Source organism: Ovis canadensis, chromosome 11, assembly GCF_042477335.2.
Source record: "Ovis canadensis isolate MfBH-ARS-UI-01 breed Bighorn chromosome 11, ARS-UI_OviCan_v2, whole genome shotgun sequence".
Taxonomy (NCBI): Eukaryota; Metazoa; Chordata; class Mammalia; order Artiodactyla; family Bovidae; genus Ovis; species Ovis canadensis.
In genome coordinates, this window is record NC_091255.1 from 60649865 (window position 1) to 60670873 (window position 21009).

A 21009-nucleotide genomic window follows, 5' to 3' on the forward strand; every position below is an offset into this window, starting at 1 on the left:
CATTTATTTCATTACTCTGAATATGAAAACATTATTGGTTATTTGTGTTTATTCTCTAGTGATTGTTTTTTCATGTCCTTTTGCCATTTTTTTTTTCCTGTTGGGCACTCATTTTTAAAATTTTTACATACTTTTTTCATACTAAGGATATTAACCCTTATCATATATATGTCTCAGTTTGTTCTTTGGCTTTTCATTTTTTGAAACAGATTTTATTTTTTAGAGCAGTTTTAGATTCATAACAAAATTATGAGGAAAGTACAAAGATTTCCCATATGCCCCCTGCCCCAACAACATGCAAAGCCTCCCCATCACCAACATCCCCACCAGAGTGGTATGTCTGTTACACTTATAACAGTGACACATCATTATCCCCCCTAGTTTACATTAGGATTCATTTGGTGTTGTATATTGCATGGGTTTTAACAAATGTATAACGACATGTATCCACCACTATAATATCACACAGAGTAGTTTCACTGCCCTAAAATTTTTCTGTGCTCCACCTATTCACTCCTTCACAGTCCCAATCTCTGACAACCATTGATTCTTTTACTACTATCTACATAGTTGTGCCTTTTCCAGAATGTCATAGAGTTGGAATCATATAGTATGTACCCTTTTCAGATTGACTTCTTTCACTTTCCTCCATACCTTTTTCATGGCTTGATAGCTCATTTCTTTTTCTTGCTGAATAATATTCCATCATCTGGATGTACTGGTTTGTTTATCCATTTATCTGCCAAAGGACATCTTGGTTGCTTCCAAGTTCTGGCAATTATGAGGGGCCACCGAAGGGCGGCATTAATTTCAACCACCCTCCCCCACCTCTACTCCACAGGCACACAGCACGATTTCCAAAATCTCATGCCCTTCCCAAGGCACCGTGTCCTGTGCACCCCATGGGACAGGCTAAGGTTTACGGAAACCAGATCCAGGATGGACACTCACTCTGGCAGAGTCCAGGGTGAAGGCTTCTGCTCCCCTGCTATGGTGGAAGGACTGGGGCCCAGAGGAGAAGAACCCTGGAAAGAGGGCCCCACACACACCTTCTGGCAACAACTTGCCTCTAGGCAAAAGTCTGCTTAAACCCTTTTACAACTCCTGCGGGGGAAATTATTTGCATTAATTAATTGACTAATTAATTCCAGGCACTATACTTGGAACCTACAGCTGGGGTTCCATTGACATACTGTTCAACTGACCCAAAAGGCTTAGGAGGAACAAAAGCAAGAGCCAGCTTAGAAGTTTGGATATTTAAAAATGTTAGAGTCTGGCCGCAATGTCTCTTTGACCTTGAGAACCACAATTCAATAATTTTGGAGGAAGGGAATTCCCAGGCAGTAGTTAGGACTATGCTTCCACTGCAGGGGGCCTGGGTTGAATCCCTGGTTGGGGAACTAAGATCCCACATGCCTCGAGGTACAGCCAAAAAAAACCCCAAAATAACAATTTTGGAGGTTTCTTCCCTCCTGCTTGAGCTTTTTCTGAAAACAGACACTTCCCGTATGTATCAGTTATCTATAGCCCTATAATGGAGGACTCCAAAACTTGGCAACTTAAAACCACTGCATTTAATTTGTTCACAGTTCTTCTGGCTGGACTGGGCCAAGTCTAACCATTCTACTGGGTGCTCTGGGGCTTTCTCAGGCAGCTGTCACTAACTAGGGGGTCAGCCAGGTACAGGGTCTGTCATGGGCTCTGTGCATGAGGTTTGGAGACTGCGGTGCTGTGAGCTGGGTCTCTCTCTCCTTGTGGTCACTGATTTGTACCTGCGCTTCCTTACATGGTGGTAGGAATGTGCCAAGAGGGAGAATGCAGAAGCCTCTTGAGGCCAGGCTCTGGAGCTCACAGGATGTCACTCACATCATATCATATGGATTAAAGCCACTGAAAAGACCAGCTCAGACTCAGAGGTGGAGGAATGGACACCACCCTAGGAATCTGAGGCCATATTTAAACTCCCAACTCTGTGCCTGACATTGCTGTGATTAGCAGGTAGACAACACATCTGCTATGTTTTGCAATGACAAGAGTTGACCTTTCTTATTCATTTCTGTTTTTGCATGTTGGTGATCCTCAGAAAGAAAATGCTGTATTTCTTAGAGTTTAGCATCTTCTAGTTGTACCTATAAAACAGTTTTAACTTCTAGCATATTGAGAGTTATTGCCCTAAATAAACCTTCCTTATAATTTTAATGTACCACACATAATAATTTTATGAACAAGCCAGGTTATATGCAGCATATATGAATATTCCTAAAACCAAAGGGCTTTGCATGTATAAAAAGATTTTTAAAAAATTATACATATTTCAAATTTCCCAAGATTTTATTTCCATTTTTTTTTTCTGTGACTTTAAAATTCCCAGACATTTAAAATTTCACCCCAGGCATGGGTATTAAATCTCTGTGTCCTGTGCCAGGCCTGTACTGGGAGCTGGAGTTGCAGAAGAGCAAACGAGATACAGCCCTTAACCCCATGGCAATGGATCTTGAGGCAGAAGCAGATGTGGCCCTTGGTGACCTAGATGACTGTACAGACATCTGCTGCAACAGGCCCGAAATAACAAGAACCAAGGCTTCCATCAACTTTGCTCCAGTTTGAATGGTGGAACCCCAGCTGTAGGTCCCAACACAAGGTCTTGAATTAATCAATCAATCAATTAATGCAAATAATTTCCCCTACAGGAGTTGTAAAAGGGTTCAGGCAGACTTCTGCCTGGGGGCAAGTTGCTACAGGAAGGTGTTGTGGGGGGTGCCCTCTCTCTGGGGCTCCTTCCCCTCAGGGCCTCAGTCCTTCCACCACGGCAGGGGAGCAGTAGCTTCAGCCAGGACTCTGCCAGAGCCAGTGTCCATCCTGGATCTGGTTTCTGCAAACCATGGCCTGCCCTGTGGGGTGAGCAGCATGTAGCATGTTGGGAAGAACATGCAGATTTTAGAGGATCGTGCTGTGTGTGTGCATGTGGAGTGGTGGTGGGGAGGGCTGAGGGAGGGGGGACTGGAAATAATGCCACCCTTTAGTGGCCCCTCTCTGGCTGGGCTTGGAGGTGAGCCCGGATGGGCCGGCCCAGTCGGGAAGCATGCCAAGCACATGCTCTCTGGCCACTGCGGCCTCATTGTTCAATAAGCAGATTATGAAATGCTGCGAGAAGCGGCTTGGTGGGGGGCTGTCTTCAGCCCTGCGGCCTGCCTTGTTTTGCAAACAATCATTGCATAGTGCAGCCCGGTCAGGGTCCCCTCAGGAGGACAGGGAATCCCTCAGCCTTTTTGGGTCTGGGTTTGTCGTGTGGCCGCGTGCTTTAGCTTGTCTGCCTTCCTCCCCATCCGGCTGTCTGTCTTCACCTGAGTCTGTTTCCTGGGAGACCCCAGGTGCCCCTCAGAAATGGGGGGACTTGGCTCCACCCACCTCCTTAGGCAGGTAGGGAAGAACAGCACACCAGGCCCAGTGCTGTTCTAGAAGCAGCAAAGGTTCTAAGGCCAGTCTTCGTCCTCTTTGAGGAAATTCCGAATTAGACAGATGGTGCGTGAACAATCCCGAGTAGCTTCCTTTGGAGACCTGGTGCCCATCTGAGGAAGAGGTGCCTTCAGATTAATTGCCTCCAACACTTTTTATGTTCTTGGCTTAAACAGGAAAAGCGGGCTAAAGCGACTGCACTCTTAGCTCTGCAGGATGTTGGGGTTGGACCGATGTTTGCCTTTACTCTATTTTAGCAGTCATCTGCTAGAGTTTACTATGAAATCTCAAGAGACGTCATTTTACCTGCCATGTAGCTGATTCCATGAAATAAGATATTTTGCAACCGAGGGTCCAAATAAAACAATGAATTTTTTAAAGAGGCAGAATAAAAGAATGGGATGGTATTGCTGAACTTTGAACTGAGAGGCCATCGAATACCCTGGTGAAGATGTATGCCACAAAGCTTGGGTTCAAATCCCAGCTCTACCACCTGCTAACTGTGTGACCTTGGACAAGTTACTTAACCTTTCTGAGCCTTAGTTCCTGTTCTGTACAATGGGGATAATAACTGCTCATTTCCTAGGATTATTGTGAAGATTATACGTGATAAAAAGCACAGGGCAAGTGGTTAACACAGAGCCAGGCTCAACTAAGTGTTTACTGGTAGTATTAATAGCATTGCAGCCGAAATGTTTCCTTATGGAATCAATATTTTTTCAGGAAAATACTGAACCAGTGTGAACCCACATGGAAGCCCCATGCTGTCTAAAACGGTCACAAAACAGGCCTCTTTTAGCAAGCCTTGAAAACCAGGGTGCCCAGCACCAAGCGCTGTTCATTCTACTAGAAGGCCTGTTATTATCTTCACTTTGCAAAGGAAGAAACAAAGGTTCAGAGAAGCTTGCTAACTTCCCCCAGGGTCACACAGCAAGGGCTCAAACCCAGTCAGTAGGACCTCAGCTGTCATTATGACAGCCTAGTGCCTTTACAGAGGTAGGACAGAATTTGGTCACAAAAGTGCTTTCCCATCCACATTAAAGTAGTTGGGCAAGACCTGTGATGGGATTCATTCATTCATTCATGGATGTTCATGGAGAACCTCTCTGCACAATGTGCTCCGCTATGTCTCTGAGCAGCACACATGTTTAAATGGTTTCCCCAAGCCCTCCCTGCCCTTCCCCCCATGACTGCACGACAGACACGTGTGGCCCTCATATGACTTGCTCCACCAGCTCCCCCTCCAGCGTGGATGCCCACCTGCAGTTCCCAGACGGTCCCCAGCGCTGGGACGAGCCGCAGAGGGCCGGCGCCCTGGAGCAGATCTGTGGTGTGTTCCGAGTGGATTTGGGCCAGATGCGCTCCCTGCGCCTCTTCTTCAGGTGAGGCCCTCTTGGCCATGTTCTGGAAGCTGCCTGTGTGCCTGCCGTGTCCCCAGGGGGCTGTGCTTGGGTCTAGGACCCTAACACTCCCAACCGTCTGCTTCCCAGCAATCGCTAGTGCCCTGGAGGCAGTGCCCCACAATGGCTGCCCCGCAGTAGCTCCCAAACTCTTTCCTTTGCCTTCAGCGTGATGGTAGCAGCTGTTGCTTGTGCTTTGGTTTGGGGCAAGATGACAAACCAGGGCTACACAGAGAGCAGTAGCTGCAGGGAGCTCCCGGTCACCCAGTCAGAGGCCCAGCTGCTCAGTGCATGCTTAGGATAGGCTATGGCTTTCTAGATGGAGGCACTATTTTCTTCATGATGGGGGGCCATCCCTCTCAGTTCCCCACCTAACAGCTACCTCATGTCTCTCTTCCTGAAAGCTGCAGGACAGCACCAGCCAAAGACCAGTGCTTCAAAGAAGCAATTGTGCCTCTGGGGGGGTTCCCACATGCAAAGCCCTATCCTGCGTTTCAGGAAAGGGCAGTCAAGGTTGGGCGATGGCCCTGAGGCACATATAGTGAATTTCCCTGGAGGATTTTCCCAGAGTGACTTCTGTGCTAAATGGAAAGCCCACTGGAGGGGAGTCCCTTAGTGCCCACCCATCTGGGTTCCAAATCTGATTCCATGTCAGGGCATCCACCCCTAGGAGACAGATGATATGATATCATGATATCTCCATGATATCTCCATGGTATCCAGGACAGAAGGGAGGATGTGACCTGGCCGGCAGGGGTGGGGACTGAAGGCTGCTCTGGCAGATCTCCTGGGGGCGAGGACAGTCCCACCTGGGGCCTCCCCAGGAGGGAGCTGCTTTGCCTTCTTCAGCAAAGAGGGTGATGGCTTCTGTGAGGGCATAATTCTGTCTGCTTCCCGCCAGCAGCCAAACTCCTGGGGGACTTTCTGTTTCCTGCCTCTGAGGTCGAGTGATAGCGGCCTCTGATTATACTTGGAAATAAAAACCCGTGTTTACATATTCATGGGTCTGTTCTCTTCCCCCCCTCCAATGGCCGCTCAGCGATGAGGCCTGCACCAGTGGCCAGCTGGTCGTCGCCAGTCGGGAAAGCCAGTACAAGGTGTTCCACTTCCACCACGGTGGCCTGGACAAGCTGCCTGACGTGCTTCAGCAGTGGAAATACTGTACAGAGACGCACCTCAAAGACCAGGTAGCTAGGGAGGGGGGAATGGGTGCTGCCCCCCCTTCCCCTCCCTTCCCCTCCCTTCCCCTCCCTTCCCCTCCCCTCCCCTCCCCTCCCCTCCCCTCCCCTCCCCTCCCCTCCCCTCCCTTCCCCTCCCCTCCCTTCCCCTCCCCTCCCCTCCCCTCCCTTCCCCTCCCCTCCCCTCCCTTCCCCTCCCCTCCCCTCCCTTCCCCTCCCCTCCCTTCCCCTCCCCTCCCCTCCCTTCCCCTCCCCTCCCTTCCCCTCCCCTCCCTTCCCCTCCCCTCCCTTCCTGCCTCCCTTCCAACCCAGACCAGAACACCCACTCTCTCCCTTGGAGTCCCAGGCCTCAAGGGTGTGACCTGTGGTCGCTGGGGGCAAACAGAGCAGCAACTTTGGGTTTAAAACATGTGCCCAGGCTTCTGGTAAAGGCAGTACTCCGCACTTGAAAAATCATGTTTTGACAAGGCTTCCTGCCATATTTTCCTCAATCTACGTACAAATGTAATAAGAGCTCTTTAATTATCTGTTTAAGATAGTGTATGTGCTTATTAGAAACGGGCTGACTTTAAAATTCCTTTCCTTCCCACAGAGCCTCCTGCTGGCTTCCCTTATTACAGTAGCATGGCTTTTTTTTCCCCCTACATTGAACAACCTTTGATTTTTGAATTAAATGTCAGCTGCAGTTTTGCCCTGGATCCGTGACTGCCCGTGGAGACAACCTGACAGGCGGGCTCCCCGCTCGCAGAACAGCCATCCCTTTGTATGTGGCCAATCACATGTAATTTATTGCAGGCCCTCCCGGCAGAGGGAAGTTGGCCGTCCCAGGCATTAATTCCGTCTTTGCGGCGGGGCCGGAGGGAGAGTGGAGGCGAGAGGCGGTCGGTGGGAGTGGGCCGGGAGCCGGGAGCGCGAGGGGGGACCGTGGTAAGCGGACGGTATTTTCATTTTAATTGCGTCTAATTACACTTGCCATTTAGGGGTTTGTATGCGGGGGAGAGGCGTCCCCCTCCTTTCAGAAGAGGGGAGGGGGGGAGGCGTTTACATCCCGCGAAGAGCGCGGGCTGGCTTCGAAAGCCGAGCGTCTAAGCCACTGTTACACACCCCCCGCCCCCCCGCCCCGACGGTCCTCGCGTCCAGCAGGTCGCCGACGAAAAGACGTGTATGCAGTTCTCCATCCGGCGTCCCAAGCTGCCGTCTTCCGAGACGCACCCCGAGGAGAGCATGTACCGACGGCTGGACGTGGCGGCCTGGCTCCGCCACCTGAACGCGCTGGGGCAAGTGGAAGAGGAGTACAAGCTTCGCAAGGTGAGGCCCGGCGCGTCCGCGGGCCCGGCGGCTTCGAGGCCAGGGGTCGGGGCCGCGCCCACGGGCCGCTGCCTCCGGCCGGGTTTCGGGGACGAGGGGGGTGGGCGGCGGTCGGTCCGCTGACGCCAGCGGCTGTGTGAACGCGCCCGATAGAGCGATCAAAGCCGCTGCGATGAAAAAGCAACCTCCGGAGCGGGTTCGGGGTACCCCGCGACAGCGTGTATAGAAGAGCTCGCAGCCCGCGCCCGCGATTCCAAAACCGGGATTAAGGCCCTGACGTGAGAACGACAGGTTAATCTGAGCGCCGCACCAGGGGGGGGCATTGACATTGAAATGAGCCTGGTTTGTGTCCTGTATGGGAATGGGGGGCCGGCACTTTCCCCTTCTAAACATGTGCAAATTGCAGCGATCTGAATCAAGGCATCAGTTGTCAAGAAGGCGCAGCAAAGCCACCAAAACACAGATCTCCGGGGATTTGGGGGTGCTTTGAGCGGTCCTGCTTTGGCCCCTCCCCAACTTTTGCCGCTTCCTCCAGGCCATTTTCTTCGGCGGCATTGATGTGTCAATCCGAGGGGAGGTCTGGCCCTTCCTGCTGCGTTATTACAGCCACGAGTCGACGTCGGAGGAAAGGGAGGCGCTGCGGGTGCAGAAGAGAAAGGAATACGCCGAGATCCAGCAGAAAAGGTGACCGCAGCGCCCGACCGGGGCCCCCCTCGAACCGCGGAGGGGAAACCCTCGCCGCCCCCCCTCGGAGCCGCGGAGGGAAATGCCATTTGGAAAGGCAATTTGAGGTGCAATTCAGCATTGATAATATGTTCCGTGACCCATAGTTTCCTTGGAAAATGGGTCTCCCAGGACCGTGAGCGATGGGTCTGGATAAGTGCAGTCATTACCCCCGCGCCCGGCCCCGGGACTGGCTCTCTTTAGCTCGCATGTCAAGGTTTTAGAATTCTTTTTCAACATACTTAAGGAGGCGCTGACATCCCACTACTGAACGCTGGGGTGGCAGCGGGGCTGGGGTCGAGGGGAGGGCAGCTGGGAACTGGGGTTGCTGAGGTCTGTTGGGCCTCCCAGACCCTGTAGTTTCGGTGAGCTCTCCCCCAGACGCTGGGACCAGTGAGACCGAGTTAATTTGGGAAAGCCTTGTGCACAACGCCCCTACCCTGCCCGGAGTCAGTGGCAGCTGGAGGGTTGGCCAACGACCCCAGTTCCCATCTTCGAGCAGGGCGGGAAGGGGCGCCCCTGGTGGCCTGGAGCGGGTGGGACGCTTGCTGACCTCCCAGCGGGCTCTATCCTCCGTGCCAGGCTCTCCATGACCCCTGAAGAGCACAGAGCTTTCTGGCGGAACGTTCAGTTCACCGTGGACAAGGATGTGGTTCGGACAGATCGGAGCAACCAGTTCTTCCGAGGCGAAGGCAATCCCAATGTGGAGAGCATGAGGTACCGCCTCCCCAGCCAGCAGGGTTCCTTCCCAACTGGGTTTCACTCCCATCTGCTGCCGCGGAGCCTCACCTCACCCCTCAGGTCTCAGCTGACCCTCTGGGAAGTGGACCAGCCGCAGAAGCTTCTGCAGGGGTCAAGGATCTTTCTTCTAGGTTCAGTGCCCCAGAATCAGAGAGTCCTTAGCTATTTTAGGCAATGTCAGTGGGTCCCTTATTGTCCTAGTGACCCAGGGAAGGCCTGGAAGCCCCTCCCAAAGGTACCAGCAAAGGCCCTGCCCCCTGGGCATCCACCAAGCCAGTTGCTTGGCCCACACCAGCTGTGAACCCGCCTCCCCCGAGTGTCTCCCTCTCCCATTGGGTGGTCCTCTGGGAGATCAAGCCACAAAGGGGCTGAGGCTGGCATCTCTGACATTCTGTTGCCTCCTGGCAAATAATTGCACAAAATTAGAAGCCCATTAAAAAACGTCCCTGCCAGCCCACCCTTTGTCACAGGCAGTCGACCATTAAGAAAATCAGATCCACATTCCTCCTTGCTCTGCTCTAGAGGACTGGGGCTGGTGAGTGCCTAAGTGCAGGCCCTTACCTTTCGCCAAGCCCTGGAGATGATCCCAGGAGCTGCTCTCCTTCCTCTAAGATCAAGGTGAAGCATGGGGGCCTGGAGAGCGCAGAGTCTCCAGCCTGGGGTTCTACTGGCCTGGAGAACACATTGCTACGTTATGGCCACCCTCCACTGACCTCCCTGCTCTCTGCACTGCATCTCCAGGAGGATCCTGCTGAACTATGCGGTGTACAACCCAGCCATTGGCTACTCCCAGGGCATGTCGGACCTGGTGGCACCCATCCTGGCTGAGGTCCTGGACGAGTCAGACACCTTCTGGTGCTTTGTGGGTCTGATGCAGAACACAATCTTTGTCAGCTCTCCTAGGGACGAGGACATGGAGAAACAGCTGGTGAGGCTCTCAGATGTGTGTGGCTTGGCTGCTGTGGGTCACCAAGCAGTGGGAAAGCCAAGGTGGGCCTTGCTGATAGACTGTGGGGGTGTTTAGCCCTGGGCCCGTGGACTAGGGACAGCTCACCCAAGAGGGACACATGCTGTTCCCAGGTCCCAGGACACATGCTGCCATCCCCACCTCACACTCCTGCAGTCCAGAGGCTCCTCATGTGGCCTCCCTCCTCCCTGCATGTGGCATCCTAACCCAGGTTCCCTAGGGAGAAGGGGTCACTATCACACCTGGCCCTGTGCTTTATAAAACGTGTCCTTAGGTGTATCTGGGTCCCCCACAGGGGACATAGCCAGGGTTCCTAGGGATGGGAATGGGAGGGGCTCTTGAAGCCGCCCTGAGGCCCACTGGATAGTCATCACAACCCCACCTCGAGGGCAGCAGGCCTGTTGTGCCCAGGCAGCTCTCCTCCCACCATGACCCCTGCTAACCTACGCAGACCAGGCAGCACTGAAAATTGGGAGTGAGGAGGCAAAACTGGGTAAGGTGGGGCCGGGAGTGCCCACTCTTTGTGCACTCCAATCACCTGTCAGGTGCTGCTGATGCTAGGACGTGGTCTCGGGTCCCCAGTCTGAGAGATTCTCAGCCTGGAAGCTGATAGTGCATGGGCAGGATGCTGAGTGTACTAGGGAGTGATACAGAAAGAGCTCTGGTGATAGAGAGGGAACCAAGAGGAGTCCCAATGTCTCCTTGGGCCAGGCTGACTCCACGGCACATGGGATCTGGCCATGAACATTGCCAGGCCTGCCAAGACTTGGCTGAGCAGGGATTTTTGGGCAGTGACACTGGGTGGCCCAGTCAGGTTGGTGGCTCACATGCAGTGAGGGTCGAGCTGAATGGAGGGCCTCAAATGCCAGACCAAGGAGCACTCCTGTCGACCAGCCATTAGGAAGCTGATGAAGACTGTGGATAGGAGAGCAGGACACAGCAGGGGGACTGGAGGAGAGGGAGCCAGGAGCAGGGAGGTGGGGACGTAAGGGGAAGGGAAGGGGCACCAGAGCAGGGGCGGGGGGCATCCATGAGGGAGGGAGGAAGGGGGTCAGCTGCCTGCCTGGACTTGTTGACCCTGCTCTGGGCCACTAGGCGAAGAAACTGGCCAGTCTGGAAGGATCCTCAGAATCAGTTTCCATGCCACCCCAGTGGCTGTCTCAAGTAGGAACAATGGGCTGTTTGTGTGGGAAGGGGCCTGTGAGTCACCAAGACCCCCCCCCGTAGGATCCCCCGGCTGCGATCTCAGCCGAGCCTGCCCACTCCGCGCTCTCTGTGTCGGCCCTGTGATGTCAGGTTTCCACGGTACCTGGGGAGGCAATTACGGGCTCTGACATGATTCGCCGCTGACGGCTCCACAGCACATGGCCCCGTGACTCGTTAGCTGCTGGAGATCGATTTTACAACGGTGCTGGTGAAGTCAGCAGCCCAAGCCGGACACTGCCAGAAATAGCCTTAATCTGGTCCCACGTCACTGGGTGGTGACCTGAAGCACAGGAATCAAGCCTCTCGGGGTTCAGAAATGCCCCCTCTCTGCTCTGAATCAGCTATGGGAGATGATGAATCTAGGTGATCGGAGTGGAAGGTTGTTGAGTGGGTGCAGGGGAGGGGGCGTTGTCAAAAGGAAGCTTTGCTCGACATCTCAGAAAGGAGGGGGTGTCAGAAACAGCCCATGTGGTGCCTGAGAGCCAGGGGTCTTCCTAGCCTCAGACCTGCCCCCCGCAGGTTGCTCTTGCTGTCCCTTGCCACAGCCTCTGGAACAGTCCAAAATCTGGGCTAAACTGACCAAGACAGATGTGAGTCAGACTTCCAGTGACAGAACAGAATAAGTGGGTGGAGACCCATGAAGCAGATAGAGACCTCACGTGTGGCACACCTGCTCTGAGGGTAGGGGAGCCCGATGAGGAAGGGCCTTGGTGGGAGGGGGCTTCTGGGGCCAGGCAGGCAGGCCTGCTTGGGCCTGGGGGGCTCATTCCTCTGGCCTCGCCCCCAGCTGTACCTGCGGGAGCTGCTGCGGCTGACCCACGCACGCTTCTACCAGCACCTGGTCTCGCTGGGCGAGGACGGCTTGCAAATGCTCTTCTGCCATCGCTGGCTCCTGCTGTGCTTCAAGCGGGAGTTTCCCGAGGCCGAGGCACTGCGCATCTGGGAGGCCTGCTGGGCCCATTACCAGGTGAGCCAGGCGGGCGCACCTGGCGTACGAGGAGAGCAGGGTGCCTGCGTAACCGGGCACCTCCTCTGGGGTCCCCTTGCTCCACCATCCCTGGCCCCCCACAGGCCACATTCAGCCCCTCACACGGCGACTGCCTTCTAGTCCCACGTGGCCAGCCTCCGACCTGCAACTTGCCTCCCAAGTAACTGAAATCGATGCAAATTGCCCACTGACTGCACTCATTACCATGTTCTGGGGCTGAGCACGCTCCTGTCACAACCAATCAGCGTGAAAGACGTTGCGGGGCCAAGCAGGACGCTGGTGCCCACATGCCGGACCCAGCGCCCACCTGCCTGTCCCCCTAGGGATGGCTCAGGGAAAGGGTCCTGAGATCCTGCTTCCCTGCCAGCCCCTCTGAGAGCCCGGGCCCCGCCCACTGTCGCCTCGCAGGGACGTGATTTCCCCTTGCCGTCCTTCATTATCAGCATCTCCTCAACAAATTCCCCTGAGAGCCTCTCGCTGGCCCTGTCACAAGGCTTTAACACCCAAATTAGCAACAAGCAGGCCATGTTAAAGGATAGGCAAGTCTCTCTGAATCCATTAGCCTTAAAAAAAAAAAAATAGTATTGACGCATCCGAGAGGTGGCCAGGACCATTTCTGCAAGAGTGGCCTCCTTCCTTCCTATGGCAGCTGGTGCAGCTTGGATTAGACAAACCTTGCTGATAGATGCGCACGCCCACCAGCCCTCAGAAATGTGCATCAGCATCTGCCCTCCTTACTAGTATTGAAGAAGGATTATGTCTGATAGAAGTGAGTCTGAAGAAGCCCGCTGCTGGTACCACGGGCTGTTTCGTATTCATCCATCCTCGCCCACCTCCTCCTGCTCCCTCCTGGCCCAGGTCTGGGCTGCATTTCCTGTGTGGATTAGCCTGCTCTGTGTGTACTGCAGGGTGGAATCTAGGAAGCACTGGCAAGGATGGTCCAAAACACTGGGTCACATTTAAAAGAAAAAAAAAATTGTGTCTGCTTTGCACAAAGCCTCATTGCATCTTTTCTAGCAGCAAATTTGCCACCTTCAGGACATCACATTTAAGCTAATGTTACATGTGAACCCAGAGCATCACCCAACAGATGGGGCCATTTCTCAGGCTAAATTTAGCCTCATTTGGCCCCACCCCTTGATCAAATTAGTGGCAGGAGGTTGAGGCGGGGATAGTAGGATGGTGGTAGCGGGGGTAGGCTAATTCATTAGAGTGAGCTCTGGCGGGAGGTGGGGGGCGGTCACTACCAGCTGGTTTAACTTTAAAGTGTCCCCAGAGTGTGAAGGGCTCTGTTTTATTCATTTATTATACTTCCAGTTTGCCCTCGGGGGATGGGCCCTGGGCCTGGTCCAGTGAACTGGGGTTAGTCCGGTACTGCCCTCCAGCCGCTTTTAGAATGTGCCCCACCTTTTCTTCCCCATAATCCTCTCCCAAAGGAGCTGGACATGAACCTTCCTGAAACTCCTCCGATGTCCTGTCCCCACCCTACCCCACCAGCCCCAGCCGCAATTCAAATAGCTGCAGAAGGATCGTTCTGAGCCGCAGCAAGACTATTCTGGATTAATTCAGGGGAAGGGGCTGGGCAGTCTGGGAATGGCCTCTCCAGAGTGGGTGGGATGTGGGGTGTTTGCTGCCCGTAACCTCTGCCCGTGCATCCAAGGCTCTGCCTGGCCCTGTTTGGGAAGGAACAGGGTTCTGTCTGGCTGGGTGGCCGACGTCAGGAGACTAAACACAGGCTTCCTGGTGGTCCTTGTCCTTCCTCTGCCCCCGGGAGCTAGTGTGACTCAAAGGCAGTGTGCCCTCAGAGCATCCGGGCTGGAGAGGACACAGGATGTACCCCGTGAGGACCAAGCGCCAGCATCCTGCTGCAGGCCTGGCCTTGCTGGGTAGCAAAATGTGAGGCAGCCTGCAGGGAAGGCAGCGGAATCCTCAATGGGGCCTGAAATCTGGTTAAAGAGGGTGGGCTCATTGTAGGGAACTATGCGGAGCTGCTGTGCTTGGCTCTGAGGCTCTCCTCCCCAGTTTTCTTACCAACAAACCTAAGAGTCATCTCAGCACAGTGACCAGTGGGTGGCTGCCGGAAAGTTCATCTTCCTTGATAGCATGTGCCACCACCCACTGGAGCAGGGTTCTGACTCACCGTCTCTCAAGACCCCAGAATGGGTAGTAGCCAGGCTTCAGAGGAGCATGTTCTTTGCCCATGTGCTGGAGAGGCTCCTAGAGGGCTCCCCAAAGGGGACCAGCTGCCTGTCAGTGACCAACCCCAGCATCGCCCTTTCATGCATCACAGCAGTCTTTGGATGTAGGTGCTGACACTGGTCCATTTGCAGGTGGGGAAACTGAGGAGGCTGCTGGGCTTGCCGAGGGCTACACAAACCCAGACGGCCTCACCTGGGAGCCCTTGACCCCATAGCACTGCTTGTGGCCTCTACTGGCAGTCAGGACCTGGGGCTGGGTCAGGGGCCTTATCTGAACCCACTCTCTACCCCCCAGACAGATTACTTCCACCTTTTCATCTGCGTGGCCATTGTGGCCATCTACGGGGATGATGTCATTGAGCAGCAGCTGGCCACCGACCAGATGCTTCTGCACTTTGGGAACCTGGCCATGCACATGAATGGGGAGCTTGTTCTCAGGAAGGTGAGTGTGGCCCCCCAACATGCAGCCCTGCCCTCCCTACACAGAGCTCCACCTCTGCTTCCAGAGCTCCACCCCTACAGGGGCCCCTATAAGCTCCACCCCCCACATTTATAAATTCCTGCCCACATGCAGAGCCGCACCCCCACCCTCCATCCTGGGAGCTCCCCACCAAAGTCAGAATGTCTGGCAGCTGCTCAGGATGCCCATCAGGCTGACAAAAGAGGCCTCTCTCCTCATGGAAGGAACAGAGTACCCATTTTGACAGACAGGTCCTCCACCGTGAGGCACCTCACTCATAGCCCAGAGCTGGGAAAACTAAGCAGAAGGCTTAGGAAGGGGACGTGGCCAACCTTTCATCCAAGGTTAGTGGGATAAATGGGGCCTTTGCCACCTCCCTACTTCCCAGGCTCCTGCTGGAGACACCACTTCTTAACGCTTTCTGGTGTTTTCCAGGGGCAGCGAGGAGGGCCTAGGGTCTGGGGTGGAGTGGGCAGGAAGAGGGCTTGAAGAAGTCCTGCAGGGCAGAGAGGTGGAGCCATGGGGCCAGGCTGAGCCAGGGAGGGACAGGGTGGGCCCTGTTCCACTTTTGGCAGCCCTGTTCACCTTCCATATGAAGGCTGTTGGGGGAGCCGTCTTTGGGTTGAGCTGCATGGGAGCACGGCTTGTGAAACTTTATAGCCCCTGCCTTCAGCTGGATCAGGGTGTTGAAAGGGATGAGGCAGGCAGAGCCCTCACCCTGGCCTGTCACAAGGAGCAGCCTCGGGTGCTGACTGTTGCTGCTCTTGGATCACTAGCTGCCTGCTGTCCCTCATCACCACTGTCCTCTCTCTTTGCAGGCTAGGAGTTTGCTGTACCAGTTCCGCCTCTTGCCGCGGATTCCCTGTAGCCTGCATGACTTGTGCAAACTGTGTGGGACTGGCATGTGGGACAGCGGTTACATGCCTGCCGTGGAGTGCACGGGCCAGCACCCAGGGTCGGAAAGCTGCCCGTACGGGGGCACCATGGAGATGCCTTCCCCCAAGCCCCCCAGAGAAGGCAGGAAGGGCCCAAAGGTGCCCCGAGAAGGCTTCAGTTTCCGCAGATAGGTTGGGCTCCCTGCGCTGGACGAGGGGTGAGGGGACCTCTGCCGGGTCCCAAGCATGGGGGAGGGGGTGGGGATGGGCGTGGAGGGGACAGGATGGTAGAAACGGAAGGAAAATGCCCTTGAGCAACATGAAGGGAAACTTTTCGTATTAAGGACAAAATTGGAGTCCGGACGTGCCAGAAATAAAACCCACCAGCTGCCCAGAGAAAAGTCGGCTCCCCAGACAGCGGGACCAGGATGCACGACCACCCTACCTGGAGATGCAGGCTTGCTGGGTTCTCGTGTTGCCCACCTCTGATGGATCTCAACACAACCCAGGAGTTCCTCCAGCTTCATCAGCCACCAAAGGGTATTATTGCCAGGCACTGGGAAAGGCAGAGACAGAGACAGAAGGAGAGAGACAGCACTGGGGAGCCCAGAACAAGGGGGTCTCATCCAGGCCCAGAGACATCTTTGCAAGCTGGGCACACCCCCTCATCAGGTTTCATTCTTTGAATAAATCAAACAGACTCCACAGCTTCTCCAGCCATAGCTGCAAAGCTGATGTGAAGACATCTGCCAAAAAAAAAAGAGAAGGCCCCACTGATTTCAGGGTAGAGAGGTGTAAAAGCAGGAGGCTGGGGGCTTTCACACTGTCCGTTTCAACATCCGACCCTCTTGGTATGTGAAGGAATCTGCTGCCGGTGAGCCTGAGCGCGGGCTGTTGAAGTGTTGGATTCTTCTCCCTTAGTTGAAGAATCGTCTACATTTAGCAGTGTTGAAGGCCATTTTCACCAAATACTGCGACCAGCTTGGGGTTCGATGGGTCGAGGTATGTATGTGTGTGTGTGCACGCAAAATTCTCTGAAAGGAATCTGTAATGTTTGAGGGAAAGGGCACAATGTGAACTGACCAACAAGACAAAGGCAGCTGAAAGTGCCAGAAACACTCCCACTTCCCTGCAGGGTCTGCGTTCTGCCGTGACCGCCAGTCTTCTGTAAGTCAGCATCTCCGGTGGTCAGATGCGTGAGCAACCACAGTACAATAGCCGTCACTCAGGGCAACCCTGCTTTCTGTGTGGGAACCAGGTCTTCCCAGCATGCTCTCCCTGCTCCCAGAGCCTCCCCAGTTACTCCTTCTGGGGTTTAGAGGAGGACAGACAAGGACACGGGAAGGCTCCCAGCCAGCATAGAAGACTGGAGCTATTCGCACGGGAACTGACAGGAACAAGGAGCCTGGAATCGTTCCTTGAATCCTCCTGAACATCCTTCTGGGGAGAAAAATCCTTGAAGTGCTGAGAGTCATCACAGAGACACAGCCCAACCAAGGCTTCTTCCTGCCCCCAGCTTTACTCACTTAGAGTGGACGCTGCTGGATGGCGCCACTTTAAAAAGTTGTTTATCAACAGGAAAGAGGAAGTTATCAGCCTCTTCCCTTCTCAGCTTCTCTATGAGTCCATGTCCTCTAGTGGGCAGAAGACTGACACTGGGACTTCCAGGTTGCTGACACCTCAGTCCAGGAGCCTTTTGGGGAGACTAGCCTGGAGCCCCATCAGTGCCCAGATCTTGGGGTACCAACCATTATAGTCCAGCAGCAGGGTCCAGGCTGGATAGACTTCTCATCTGCTCAGCTTCTGGGAAAAGAAGATTGCCTTTCCATCCAGAGGATGGCTCCTGATCCGTTGTGGAAGTGGCTTGAGTTACCAGGCACTATGTTGACCCTCCTCTAGAGACCACATCTCCATGAACAGGTGTATCAGTTATCCATTGCCACAGTAATGCTGCATAACAAATAGCCCCCAAACATGGTGGCCTCAAATAGCATGCACTTAGCTAGCCCATGAGTCTGTGGGGCAGCAGCTCTGGCTGGGCGGTTCTGGTCTGGGTTGGACTATTAAGTTCCAACAGGGTGCTCACACATGTAGAGGTGTGTAGAGGTCAGATGTGGCTCTGCTCCATGCCTCTTGCATCCTTCCCACAAGCCAGTCCCGGCCAAGGCAAAGGTGCAGAATCAGAAGTGTGTAGGCACCTTCCCAAGCCTTGACAGATGCTACCCCTGCTCACCATCCCATTGGCCAAAGCCAGTCACCTGGCCAGACTCAGCATCTAAGGGTGGGGAAATGGACCTTCCTCTGCAGTAAGAGAAGTCACATGCCTAGGGGCTGGGGACTCAGGGAGGGGTGAGGAACCAGACGGCTGGAAGGCAGCTGGAATTGGGAGTCTACCATTACCGCCCCAAAATCCTGGTCTAGATAACACTGTTTTGGAACTCACCTTTTACCAGGGGCATGACTTTCTACTGAAGGGACTGGAGATGCCTAAGCGGGGAAAGAGTGCGCCCCTCCCTTCCTCTGTAGCCAGAGTGCATCTGCACGTTTTCTGATACCTTGTGCCTTTGGGCTGCTGTGTGGGGTGGAGGGAGAGGGGTCCTGGGTTCCCTCACTTTGAGGGTCCTGGGTGGAAAGCACTCATTCTGAACCTCCTGGCTCCCACAGCCCCTAACCCTCACAACTCCCCAAGACCTTGTACCAAGTGCCACCCCTGCCTTCACTGCTCCCACCTCGCACTCTGTGTGCTGGGCTGGGCCCCAGTGTGGTCTGGGCTTCGTGGAGCAGCCAGGACCTCAAAAAGCCGAAGACTTGGGTGTATGGGCTCTGTGAGGTCCCACTGCTCCGGAGGGATGGAGAAAGCCCGCCCTTATACAGCTCCCTTAATCTGGATGCAATTAGAGGAAACCAGCCAAAAACCCTGCGGCAGCTGTTGCCCCAGGATTATTCCCAGCCAGCAAAAGGCATTAGGGTGATAATTCAGTCATTAGACTTCTAGCCTTCCCACCACCAGAACGTGCAAATACGGGATAATCAGCCCGGCACGGCCATCTTCCCTGATGCTGCTTATTTAACCCATTTTTTAAAAATGACACTTAATGTTATTGGCTGGTGTGCGTGTGCACGCATACTTACAAGTTTCACCACTGCTAATGTCTGTGCTGACGTTACCTGATGTCGTCGGGGCCTCTGGGAAGAGAGGGCACCTTTGATGCACACGTGCTGGTGAGGAAAGGGCAGAGGGGCACAGACTCACCAGCCCAGTGTGGGGTTCACCCTCCCAAGGAAGGGGAGACAATGGCAGGATGAAGCTGGGCCCAGGGAAGGTGGGAGATGCACAAGCTGGGGAAACAGTGGGATTGGGGTCTGATTAAGTGCAGAAGGGGACAGTGTGCTATTCCAGAAGGTTCTGACTTAAGTCCCAGCAGGGAAGACTTGGAACTCACAAATCAAGGGAATCGGTGTTCTTGAGCCAATTAGGGAGGGATGGGCAGGCTGGGGAGGACCCGCCTCCAGCCCAGTCCACCTCTGCAGAGGAGGAGGGTCTGCAGTCCAGAAGGGCAGTTCCACTGGCAGACGTGGGCTGGACGCTATTAGCAAGCAGTGCTGTGTTGTCTTGATTGGACAGGACGGTGTCAGGCACGACGGAGGTTTTTGAATCCAGGACCTTTGAGTTTTCTGTCAAAGCCTGCTGGGGGCAGACAGCTAGACAGGATGAAGATGCTGGTCCTGAAATGAGGGCGGAAGTGGCTGGCTGAGGTCCCCCAGCTCTGACTTTTGATTGGGGAACAGGGCAAAATCTGTAGTGGGGGGGGCCTCTGTGGCCCCCGTGTTTTGTGAGGTCCCTCTGAGCTCTCTCGTCTGAGTCTTATTTGGTAGAAATAGCTGGGAAGCAGCAGCAGCAAAGTGGGGTGGGAATCTGCTCAAGGCTGTGCCCTGGCCCTGCGGAAGCCTCCATCTCCTGTTTAGCCTCTCCTCCCCCATGGAGGGAGAGCGGGTGGTGGCAGGAGGACCTGGGTTCACCCTGCTGAGGGAAGGAAGCCTCTTCCAGTTTGTCTGCCCAGCAGAGGCCCCTAGAGGCTGCCCTGCCTCAGAGGAAGGAGGCGGAGTGTCCCCGGGAAATCCCACACACACGTGCAGGGGTGTGGCCGGCCTGGGAGCTGTGCCATGAACCCACAGCAAGGGGAGGGAGCCTGTGGGTCTGGCCTGAGCCTGGGCGCTTCTCCTGGAGATCCTGGGGAACCAGATGGCCCAGGATCTGATTAGCCTTGGATTTCTAAGCCGGGCTGCAAGGCCTTCCCTCCAAGTGAAAGCATTCTGTCCCTGGCTATCCCTGGCTCAGAAGAGGGACCTGCCCCCACAGTTGTGAAGCCTAAGGACAGGGCTCCCCTACAGAGGGTGAGCAGTGCTGTGTAGAAGGAAGACACTTACCTAGGGGTCAGGAACCTGTTTCCCGTCCTGCCTCTAACCCTTTCCAGGTGCATGACCTCCCACCCTGAGCCTCGGGTCCCTCATCTGTAGAATGGGAACACTGCCTCTGGCTTAGTCCACCTCACAGGACTAGTGCGGGGACTCTCCAGGTGATGGTGTCATGAAGATGGTTTCCCAGTCCCAGGGACCTCACCTGCCACTCAGGGAAGAGACCTGGCCTTGCAGCCTTGGCCGAGAGGCGGTGTGCTCCCAATCCGAGAGCTCACCCTGCTCCAGGAGTCAGCAAACCCCCACCCTTCCACACATCCGCCTGACTGCGCGTCCCCAGCTGGGGGTACTCCTCTGTGCCTCTTCTGTGAAATTCACCCCAGGCCACCTCACTCCTGCCACAGGGAAGCCTCACCGTGAGCCATGACCTTGGTGACCCCGAGAGACGTGTCTGTGTGCAGCGTGCCTGGCTCTGCATCAGGACGTGGTCCAGGCCTCAGGGTCCTCCCCTGGGGCTGTGAAACCCACTCGAGCCTGGGAGCAGGAAGGGGGCTGTGGCCCCCTGTGTCAGGCGTAGAGACTGGAGAGGGATGTCCCTGGGCCTCTGGGGGGCAGGGCGGATGTGCAGACAGGCTGCAGGCATCTGGCCATTAAACACATTGCACTCAATTTCTAGGTAGGAAAGTACGTTTCCGGTTGAGAGATCAAGTCACTTGGTCTCTCCAGCACCTTGGGTTAATCAGAGGGCAGGGTTTCTGTTGTCTTAGGGAAAGTTTAAAGAAATTTCCACCATTACCAAGAGATCACTGATGTCCGTGGCAAGCAATTCTTTCTCTGTATTTTATTTTGTTTTTTAAATACGATCGCCTGCTGCCCCAGGCTTGGGACTGGCCACTCTGACTGCTGGGGCCCCAGCCCCAACAATGCTTCCGGCTCTCATGGATCCCACTGCAAAGTAAATAAAATCATACTGACAACAAACATATGCTCTGCGGCACCTCTAAGAGGTCTGACAAGGTTTGTCAGGTCCAAATGTGGCAGGTTCCGGTGCTGGGTGAAGAGGGCCCCCATGGAAGAGTAAGGAGGGCCAGAG

General features: G+C 54.7%; 1 protein-coding gene across 6 annotated transcripts in view; it reads left to right on the forward strand.

Moving 5' to 3' along the window:
• TBC1D16 (TBC1 domain family member 16) overlaps positions 1 to 20897 on the forward strand; it is an 88075-nt gene extending 67178 nt beyond the window's left edge. The window contains exons 4-13 of one of the 6 annotated variants that reach the window (XM_069543839.1): positions 4692 to 4838; positions 5896 to 6043; positions 6830 to 6961; positions 7178 to 7342; positions 7878 to 8026; positions 8648 to 8782; positions 9548 to 9734; positions 11767 to 11946; positions 14461 to 14607; positions 15444 to 20897. In XM_069543839.1, the coding sequence (XP_069399940.1) occupies positions 4692 to 4838; positions 5896 to 6043; positions 6830 to 6961; positions 7178 to 7342; positions 7878 to 8026; positions 8648 to 8782; positions 9548 to 9734; positions 11767 to 11946; positions 14461 to 14607; positions 15444 to 15692 (1639 nt within the window). In that variant the 3' untranslated portion in view covers positions 15693 to 20897. Of the gene's footprint in view, positions 1 to 4691; positions 4839 to 5895; positions 6044 to 6829; positions 6962 to 7174; positions 7343 to 7877; positions 8027 to 8647; positions 8783 to 9547; positions 9735 to 11766; positions 11947 to 14460; positions 14608 to 15443 lie in introns of all 6 variants that reach the window. The other 5 variants (XM_069543843.1, XM_069543840.1, XM_069543841.1 and 2 more) reach the window with 5 other exon arrangements.
• The last annotated feature ends 112 nt before the right edge of the window (positions 20898 to 21009 follow it).